The sequence below is a fragment of the Hevea brasiliensis genome, chromosome 3 (genome assembly GCF_030052815.1).
Source record: "Hevea brasiliensis isolate MT/VB/25A 57/8 chromosome 3, ASM3005281v1, whole genome shotgun sequence".
In the NCBI taxonomy this organism is placed as follows: Eukaryota; Viridiplantae; Streptophyta; class Magnoliopsida; order Malpighiales; family Euphorbiaceae; genus Hevea; species Hevea brasiliensis.
In genome coordinates, this window is record NC_079495.1 from 85,246,062 (window position 1) to 85,256,428 (window position 10,367).

General features: G+C 33.3%; 2 protein-coding genes across 2 annotated transcripts; one reads left to right on the plus strand and one right to left on the minus strand.

Moving 5' to 3' along the window:
• The first annotated feature begins 918 nt into the window (after positions 1 to 918).
• On the plus strand, positions 919 to 3,080 carry LOC110667091 (cytochrome b561 and DOMON domain-containing protein At5g47530). Its single transcript, XM_021827823.2, has 3 exons — positions 919 to 1,739; positions 2,067 to 2,321; positions 2,575 to 3,080. The coding sequence occupies exons 1-3, from the start codon at positions 1,128 to 1,130 to the stop codon at positions 2,902 to 2,904; spliced, it is 1,197 nt and encodes a 398-aa protein (XP_021683515.2). The 5' UTR covers positions 919 to 1,127; the 3' UTR covers positions 2,905 to 3,080.
• A 195-nt stretch (positions 3,081 to 3,275) lies between these two features.
• LOC110667092 (inositol-phosphate phosphatase) lies at positions 3,276 to 10,120 on the minus strand. Its single transcript, XM_021827824.2, has 12 exons — positions 9,898 to 10,120; positions 9,760 to 9,815; positions 9,609 to 9,659; positions 7,089 to 7,169; positions 6,869 to 6,972; positions 6,677 to 6,761; positions 6,205 to 6,259; positions 6,051 to 6,094; positions 4,307 to 4,375; positions 4,126 to 4,226; positions 3,993 to 4,049; positions 3,276 to 3,680 (listed from the first exon to the last, which is right to left on the minus strand). The coding sequence occupies exons 1-12, from the start codon at positions 9,908 to 9,910 to the stop codon at positions 3,584 to 3,586; spliced, it is 813 nt and encodes a 270-aa protein (XP_021683516.1). The 5' UTR covers positions 9,911 to 10,120; the 3' UTR covers positions 3,276 to 3,583.
• Between the last annotated feature and the right edge of the window lie 247 nt (positions 10,121 to 10,367).

Below are 10,367 nucleotides of genomic sequence, written 5' to 3' on the forward strand. Positions count from 1 at the left end.
AATATATTGTAAATTCACTTATAAATAATTTTTATGTTATAACATGCTTTTTCTTTTAACATGTTATGTATGATAGTGAAGATAAATTGATATTTAAATATTGACTCTCTATATTTATTTCTGTATTTATCTCTGTATGGAATTCACTATAATAAAATTATTGTACATATAATAATTATATGTTATAATTTCTTCGAGTGAAAGACTTCTTAATCAATGACAGGTTTAGAAATATTTATGAGGTCGATATATAAAAAATAAATAATAAAATATTAATAAAAATATTAAAAATATAATATTAATACCTTAAAATTGAATTAATGAGGTCTATCCTAAACTATAAATAATTATTATATTATTATTAATATTATTAAATACATTTTTCTATATTAATTAAAATGATTGATCATTTAATCTTGATACTTAAATATTTAGTTGAAAATATTTAATTTTAATTTCTATCAAAAAAGAGTGTTAAGTACATATATTTATATATAAGAATTTTTTTAGTGAATTGCATGCGCCATTGTTCCTAATGGGAAACCAATCATCCAACCTCCACTCACCAAAGTCTACTAAGTTCTACTAAATGCTCTAGATTTATAAATTTTTTATATTTTATAATTAAAATTAAAATTTTTTAGAAGAAAAATTAGGAATTAAGTTTTACATATTATATGACAAATAATTATTATAAAAAATATATATAATTTTTTAAAATAATAATTTTGCATATCCTTCTTCTTAAAGATTTTATTTTCACTTTTTTTATGTGAAGACTAATAAATGATATTAAAATTTACCCAGAAGGTAAAAGTTAGGCTGGAGGGAAAACTATTATTAGATTTTTAATAAAAGAAAAATTATAAAAAAAAGTTCACAAGTAGCATTATAAATGCTAAAATTCAATCCCATATGTTTACTCATAGTAAAGTAAATTTGAAAGTGAATCAAATCATTTTGGTTTTAGGTGTAGCCTTCCCAACAGAATCCGACCAAACCCACCATTTGTTTCATCTCCATTAGAACTCCATTAATTTCTCTCCTTCCAACCCTTATACTGAAACTTCTATTTGTTTTATCTGTTTCTTTGATTGATTTTTGGCTTTCCTGGGTCTTCTGCAACCATGGATGGATTGCTAAAACTTGTGTTAACTCTTTCCATTCTCATGTCTATGATTCTCTCTTCATCTGCTCTAACATGTTCTAGCTATACCTTCTCTAGCAACCAAGTCTTCATTGCATGCAATGATCTTCCTCATTTGAACTCATTTCTGCATTGGAACTATAATTCATCATCAAGCAAGCTTCAGATTGCATATAGGCAAACAGGAATCAGTTCCTCCAGATGGGTTGCTTGGGCTATAAATCCTGTTTCACTTGGGATGGCGGGTTCACAAGCACTTGTTGCATTCCAACAATCTGATGGAACCATAAAAGCTTATACTTCCCCCATAAGCAGCTACCAGACATCACTGCAGGAAGGGAAGCTTAGCTTTGATGTCACAGATTTATCTGCTACATATTCCAACAATGAGATGATCATATTTGCTACCTTGGGAATTTCAAACATTGGGACTGCCACTGTGAACCAGGTTTGGCAAGAGGGTCCAGTTTCTACTGACTCTCCTCACGTGCATTCCACTACTGGGGCTAATGTGCAGTCCATGGGGACAGTTAACCTTCTTTCTGGGACGGTTGGGCAAAGTGGAGGAAATGACAGAACCAGGAAGAGGAATGTAAGTACTTGGATATTTGGTCTATAATTTTTTTTTTATTGTTATTATTTTTTTAAAATTTGGGTTTAGTTTTGGTTTAATTGTTCTAGTTCAGCAGTTCTGGTTCTACTAGCCCTGTTTTTGGTTTTGTGCATGCGTTTTTATTGACAATAAAGTATATTATTATAGATATGAGTCGTTTTTGCCCTTAGATATTTACTGTGACTTTTCTGCTAGGTGTCTCCTTTAGAAATTTTGAGATTATCAGATACATTTAGGATTTAGCTGATGGAAATGTTTACAAATTCTGCATAAATCCTGATAAAGTACTTGATATAAAAATTCCAGATTCATGGAGTGCTAAATGCAGTCAGTTGGGGCATCATGATGCCTATTGGAGCTTTAATGGCAAGGTATTTGAAGGTATTCAAATCTGCAGACCCAGCATGGTTTTACCTACATGTTAGTTGCCAATCCATAGCCTATGTTTTTGGTGTTGCTGGATGGGGTACCGGCCTCAAACTCGGCAGCCAGTCTTCTGGTGTACAATATGATGCCCATAGAACAATTGGAATCATCCTTTTCTGCCTTGGAACTATTCAGGTATTCAAATTTTGTTTACATCATATAATTTACTGTGATTAAATGAGTGGCTTTGGTGTAATACTCCTTTTGTGACCTAGAGTTTACAAGTTTGAGTTACGGAATCAGCCTCTTTGCAAAACATTAGTAAGCCTGCGTACATTAACCCTTGAGCCCCAAATGTTAAATGCTTCATGCTTATCCTTTATAAATTTACTGTGATCTTTCAATATATGTTTTCCTAAAAGAAGGTGCCGCTTTGCTTCGGATTTAGGCGTTCGCTTTGCTACTAAGGCCAAAACCAGATCACAAGTACAGGTTCTACTGGAACATCTACCATCGTACAGTTGGATATAATGTTATTATTCTTAGCATCATTAACATATTCAAAGGATTTGAGATCTTGAGCCCTTTAAAGAAGTGGAAGAACGCTTACATTGGTGTGATCGCAGCTTTGGCCTTCACTGCTGTATGGTTGGAAGGCTATACATGGTATCTAATGGTGAAGAGGAGAAGATTAGATAGTGCTGGAAAGATGCCTCAGGGCATCATTGCATCAAATGGGGTCAATGGATACAGCGATATGCGGAACCAGGGGATCTGATATTTGAACATAGGCTGTGGTTTCTGGTTGCTCTGTTATATTTGGGTTTTTCAGGTATGTTTTGGATCTCATGTATATTTATGAATACCATTTGGGAAAACTCTATGGACAGCGGAAGGTTAGGATTAGAAGTGACTCTTCTTATATTCTGAAATCGCTTGATCCCTGTTTGATTATGCACTCTACAACACCAGTGTCTATAGTTTAATCAAGAATGTCTATAATTCAATAGCAATGAATACTCACCACTTTTAAATGTGAGTGCATTCATGAGCTATTGAAGAACAATTGCATAAGGTGCAAATGTCATATTAAAGAATTATGACAGTCCAGTAATCGAGTGTATATCTCATATTGCTGGGAGGCGGAGCTTCAAAACTTTACATTCCCTTTAAAAATCTTCAATGTAACAAGTTAAAAAACACATTTAAGACCCCTTTGTTTTATTTCAAGTACAACAGACTGTTTTTTTTTACCAACTTTGATTCTACAAATAATTTGGCATTGCTAAAATGGCACAAGCCATTTGGCAGAATCATTACAAATATCAGCTAGCTGCCCTTCTAAACTATCATAATAAAAACCAACGAGGACACCGCTAGAAGTTGTTTAGAAGACTAAGAACTGAATTATTAAACAGCAACTAATTTGTAATTTTTATAAAAAAATGGTTGCCTTCTCATTCTGATTGCTGCAGAGCCTCAACAAATGCATCCTTCAGGAGAGGGTTTGAAGCTGCCACTCTCTGAGATGTGATGTCAAAATCTTTACCAGATCTGATGTATAACAAACATCAACTTAATATAAATATTATATTCTAAAAAAAAATGTAGGTGTATTTGTGTTCTAATGGATTTCAACATCAAGGCCTGCTAGTTGACCCATTGCATGCCCAACTGATAAATTGATTTGTGATGTTACAAGACAACGACTCATGCAAAATTTTTTTTTTTTTTTTTTTAATATTGAGCCCATAGTGTCATTTGGAATCACAATGGAGCACTATACTAATCCACTTTAGTTTTATTCCCTTGTTAATTTGAAGAAAAAACATAAACAGAGGATTTATATGCAAATTTATCACTCACGGGTCATAAACAAGTCCTCCAGCTTCTTTGACAATCACGGCACCACCTGCTACATCCCTGATAACCAGAGCAGATCACATCAATGTTGCCTGTAATGTAGTAAATTTTGCTTAAATAATTAACATGCACATACCATGGACCCCCAAATCCAGTTTCATAAAATAAATCAAGTCTTCCGCATGCAATTCCACATAGATTCAGTGCGCAGGAACCACTCATCCTAAGGGATCTCACCTAATAAGAAGAGAATCTGCTATGAAGCTTATGGAACCCAGCACTGTTTACCAAAGCATGGAAGCAAGTTCTAGTCTTACCTTGAAAAGCAAGCTATTAATTCTGTTTGTAGTGGCATCCACGGTAGCCTTATCACGTTTTGTTCCAACCTGCTCTTAGCAGAATTTAATTTGATCAGTTCTCAACAAGATTCCACATTAAGCACAGTAGGATTGAAATTCAATATCAAAATATTAAGTATAAAAGAATTGGTCTTGAAGAAAAGAAGAATGGACTTGAACCTAATGAAGCTCGGAACTATTATGAGGCCACTGTTCCCATGAGGGCCCAATTTGAACACAAACTTTGTGAAAACATCTCAGTAACTTAAAAAATGTTTCTAGTTTTATTATTCTTGTATAATTTTGGAAACTTTAGGGAAATTTTGAAGCAACTTCAAGGATACTGAAAAGGTTAGTTTTCAAATTAAAAAAATTTTAAGCGGTCTTTAACTAAGCCAAAAAATGTATGAGAGAGAGAGAGAGAGAGAGAGAGAGCAAATGAGCCAAGAAAATAACCCTAATATTTCATTATTTACTCTTACCAAAACAATGGAACCAAACCTCTCTTTCAAAAACAGTTCATGATATTAAAGTTTTCAGGACAAAAAGGGTTTGTAGTTATATTTAATGATTTTGTGTTGATATACCTATCATTGAAGAAACCTTTATTTTATGGAGTTTTTGCACTTAACTAAATTATTGAAATGAATGTTTGTAGTGTAATATTGAGATAACAATATCATTACAAATGACTATGTGTCTGTGTGTATGTGTGGCGTTTCCTATTTCCTTTTTTGTGCTACTTAGGTTCATCATATAGGAAGGACAAAAGGACACAGCTTATAGCACCCCATATTAATTGCCACAGTGAAATTAAATATTGTAAACTACATTCAGAGAGCACAGACCTGAAACTTTCAGACGCAGGAGGGCAGTTTACTAGTGCTGTGCAAGAAAATTGCCATACAAATAGGAAGGATCAAAGAAGTTTCAGAAACAAAATTAGGGAGCATACGACTATATGAGGTCCTCACATGCACAAAAAGGACAAAGAAAGGGCGAAAGAGATAAAGTGAACAACACTACCTTCCATCTGTGAAATTAAGCATTAACATAAGACAAGTCCCATGAAAACAACAATACCTTCTGTTACTGTTAAATCTTGTGTCAAAGTGCACCCTTATATGACCGAGACATCCACGACACAAATGAAAGTTTATGGGGCCACAATATTCTTACATGATTATCCCTCCCAGATTATAGTTTTTGGTTAGAGAAGGAAAATGCAAAACCAAATTTAAGGCCTTAAAGCAATCTCAGACTTCATTTTGATTGTACATGAATCTAATGTTCTTTTATTGGTCATTAGATACATATGTACAAGACAAGAAGGTTGCTGACTCTTAAAAGCACAGAATGTCTAACATACAGTATGTAATAAAACTGAAATGCATAATTCATCTAAGATGACAGAAAGTTATACAATGATTTAACTATTCACAGGCTGAAATAAAATCAACATAAATATAAATTATACATACAACTAAAAACGTAACTTTTGGCAAGCTGAAAGACACTGTTGGGAAAAGGCGGAATTTTTTATCTCGAGTTTCTAATACAATTCCATGTAATTAATTTGTTTAACACTGCAGACATGTTTGGCTAGTTGTAGTAATTCATTGTCTATGAACTTTATCAATTTTAGTTCTACCTTTTGCATGGTTGTATCAAAACAAAACTGACGTCAATGGCAAGTAGACAAAGAAATGGCTAAAACACAAACCTCTGTTGCAAGAAGAGACTTCACAAGCTCCGTTTGTGATGATACTGTAAATTTAAGAACAAAAATGCATTTATTAAACATTGTGGGGGAAAAGAAAAGAAAAAACAAAACATGTGCATCAACACATGAGATTGACGATAGTCAACTTGGTTACCTTTTATAGGGTTGCCATTAAGAAAAGCACCTTTTCCAAGGACGCCAGTAAAAAGCTACATGAAAAAAGTCCAAAATGTTAACTTTTCTTGCGAAGTAACAAATATTATGACATAATTTAAAATTGAAACAACTTTGACATGTCAATCATATAGTGACTCTAGCATCCAACCATGTCCAAGTTATGGGCAAGAAGTAATATGAAAGACATGCTTAAAAATTTCCTTGTGACAATTAGGTTCAGTTTCACTCAGCATTTAAAAACGACAGCCCCAAATTCTTAAAGCAGATCGAAATCGTTAATCAACTAGTGTTCATCATATGTTGATAGGTGCACTTGAATGAGACATTGAAATTGGAATTATCACTCAGGCAATAGATAAATCAATTGGATAGTCTCGCATGTTCGACATAATATTTCTATCCATGTAAAATCTGAAACCAATATCTGCCTCATGTATAAGAATTCTCACCTCATTTAAAATTGGATTGTAAACAACACCTACAGTAGGAACCTTTCCAATTGTAAGACCAATAGAAATGCAGACAAGGGGAAACCTAAAAAAATCAAATACATTTTGACAAGAAAGTAATAAAAATTATGTATGGACTATGCAATAAACAACAAATCACCTTCAGTAAACAAAAGGGAAAATGTCATTTACCCATGCACGAAGTTGGTTGTTCCATCAAGAGGATCAACTATCCACGTGGGTTCATCAGTCAGCTCTGTAATACCATAGGCAGCAGTAGTTTCTTCCCCAATTAACTAAGAAAAAAACCAGTAAACAAATAGTACTCTGAGGAGAAAACACACTCCACAATGGGCAAAAAATCTAGAACTTCATTAACGAGATGGACAAAAAGGGAACTATAGGAGTCAACCTTATGTGTAGGGTAACAGTGTCTGAGATGATTAAAAATGAGATCTTCACAAGCCTTATCAGTTTCTGTGACTAAATCAACCTGCAGTTGAGAATAAAAGTAAAGGTTATGGGAACTACATGCACATATTCATGTTCATTTACCTATACAACTCAACTCAACTCAACTCAACTAAGCCTTTATCCTAAAAATTTGGAATCGGCTATATGTATTCGCTTTCTCCACTCTAAACGATTTTGGGTTAAATCCTCAAAAATATGTAATACTTCTAGGTCATGTTGTACTACTCTCATCCAAGTCAATTTAGGTCTACCCCTTTTTTTCTTTCTATCCTCTAACCTAATATGCTCTACTTGTCTAACTTGAGCCTCCATATGTTACGCTTCACATGACCAAACCACCTCAATCTCCCTTCTCTCAACTTATCCTCAATTGGTACCACTTCTACCTTTTCTCTAATACTCTCATTACGGACTTTATCTAATCTAGTATAGCCACTCATCCACCTTAACATTCTCATCTCTGCAACTCTTATCTTAGACGCATACGACTCGTTCAGTGCCCAACACTCACTACCGTATAACATAACCAGTCATATGGCTATACGGTAAAATTTTTCTTTCAACTTATTGGGAATCTTGCGATCACATAAAACTTCCGTGGTACGTCTCCACTTCAACCATCCGGCTTTAATCCGATGACTAACATCCTCCTCACATCCCCCATCTACTTGAAGGACTGAGCCGAGATATTTAAAGTGATTACTTTGGGACAGTACCACTCCATCCAAACTAACTCCTCTATATCACCAGTTTGGCCTTCACTGAACTTGCAATGCATGTATTCTGTTTTCATTCTACTTAACTTAAAGCCCTTTGACTCTAAAGTACTTCTCCAAAGCTCTAACTTTCTATTGACTCCTTCACGTGTCTCATCTATCAGAACACTATCATCCGCAAATATCATGCACCAAGGAATATTCTCTTGTATATGTTTTGTCAATTCATCTAAAACTAATGTAAAAAGATAAGGGCTTATAGCTGATCCTTGGTGTAATCCAATTAAGATCGGAAAATCTCTTGTGTATCCTCTCATTGTGCGCATAATAGTACTTGCTCCTTCATACATATATAGACATCTCTTGGAACATTATCATAAGCTTTCTCCAAATCAATAAAAACCATATGTAGATCTTTCTTCACATCTCTATATTTCTCTATCAAGCTTCTAATGAGAGAGATCGCTTCCATAGTTGAACGATCGGGTATGAAGGTAAATTGATTGAGAGAGATAGAAGTATCATGACGTAGTCGATGCTCCACAACTCTCTCCCACAACTTCATAGTATGGTTTATGAGTTTAATTCCTCTATAGTTTGAACAACTCTGTATGTCTCTCTTATTTTTAAAGATAGGTACTAAAATACTCCTCCTCCATTCATCAGGCATTTTCTTTGAGTTTAAAATCTTATTAAATAATTTAGTTAACCATGCCACTTCCATAACTCCCAAACACTTCCACACTTCAATTGGTATTCCATCGGATCCATAGGCTTTACCCACTTTCATTCTCTTAAGTGCTACATTTACTTCTAAAAATCTAATCCTTCTAGTATAATTCACATTCTTTTCTATTGTTCTATAGTTTATATTCACGCTATTACCATTTTGATTATTATTAAAGAGATCATTAAAATAATTTCTCCATCTTTCTTTAATATCCTCATCTTTCACCAACACTTTTCCTTCTTTATCCTTAATACACCTAACTTGATTTAGATCTTGACATTTCCTTTCTCTCCTCCTTGCTAATCTATAAATATCTTTCTCCTCTTCTTTAGTTCCAAGTTTCTCATATAAATAAATAAATATCTTTCTCCCCTCTCTTCCCTAACCTTCAAACCCCTAACAGCATCACTCCTCATTCCCCAAATGAAAGAAAAGGAAAAAGAAAGAACAACATGGAATTATGAGGAATTATATTACATCATTCTCAGTGCAGCTTGTTGGACATAAAATCTGTTGATTGGAATATGCATGTTAAAAATTAATTAAATAAATAAATAACTGAGGCCGCTACTAGACTAATCCGGTGACACAATTAATAATAATAATAATAATAATAATAATAATAATAATAATAATAATAATAAAAAAAAAAAAAAAAAAAAAAAAACACATTACCCCTAGTATAAGTGTCTTCAAGTAATCAATCATTCCAGTTTACTATCCTAGAAAAACATTAATTATCCTAACACCAAAATTCTTGAATATGGCCATTCTGGACATTTGTGAATCTGCATCGGAAAACGTACAAGCATTCCCTTTTCCATCATTCTCTTAGCTTTCAATTACATTGCCAAGAGTTCCTTTGTCATATAAACAGAGCATGGATGTGAATTTAATGCCTCAACATTTTTCCCTATTCGTTTTCCAAGACTGAAACTTTGAGGAAACGAATGCAAGAGAACAAGAGAAGAAGAAGTCCCGTATAAAATTAAAAGAAAAAAAAACAAGGTACCTGGCCTTTGTGCTCGACATGCTTGGTCTGGTAAAATCCCTTGCAGATAATCTGAACCCACCAAAACAACAACAACAACAACAACAATAATAACAATTAAAAAAAAAACCTAAAATTTGGTTTAAAAAAATAAAGAAAAATTTTGATTAACCTCGCCAGCTCTCTTGGCTGCTTCAACAGCAGTTTCCAGGAATTCAGAGAGTGAACCTTCAAAATAAATAAATAAATAAGCAGAGACAAATCAAAGACCCACATAGCAAAAATGAGGAAAAACATAATGGGGTCGTACCATTTTCGGCCATTGTGAGAAGAAGTGGATTAGTGGGTGATGAAGATGATGAAATGTGAAACGGTTTCTTCGAGTTTGAGAGGAGCCTTAGCGTCAAAGCACTCGCAGAAACAAAATGGAGGCTTTGTTCGGCTTATATACATAGACACTATCTGCAACTGCGAGTTACGGATTACGTCAGAGACACTTCACGCATCAAATTCCAGGGGAAGAAATAGATGCCATTTCTGATTTATTACGCTTCACAAATTCATATATTTATTCTCGCATTTTTTTTATAAAAATATCATTTTTTTATAATATACTCAATTAAATAAAATCATTTTACAAAAATTTCATTGGTTATAAATTTATATTAAATTATTTTATTTTTTATAATAAAATAATTATATTTTATATAAAATAAAGTACTATAGAAAGTATTGATAACTATAATATTATTAAATTAAAATTTATAAAAAGTTTTCCAA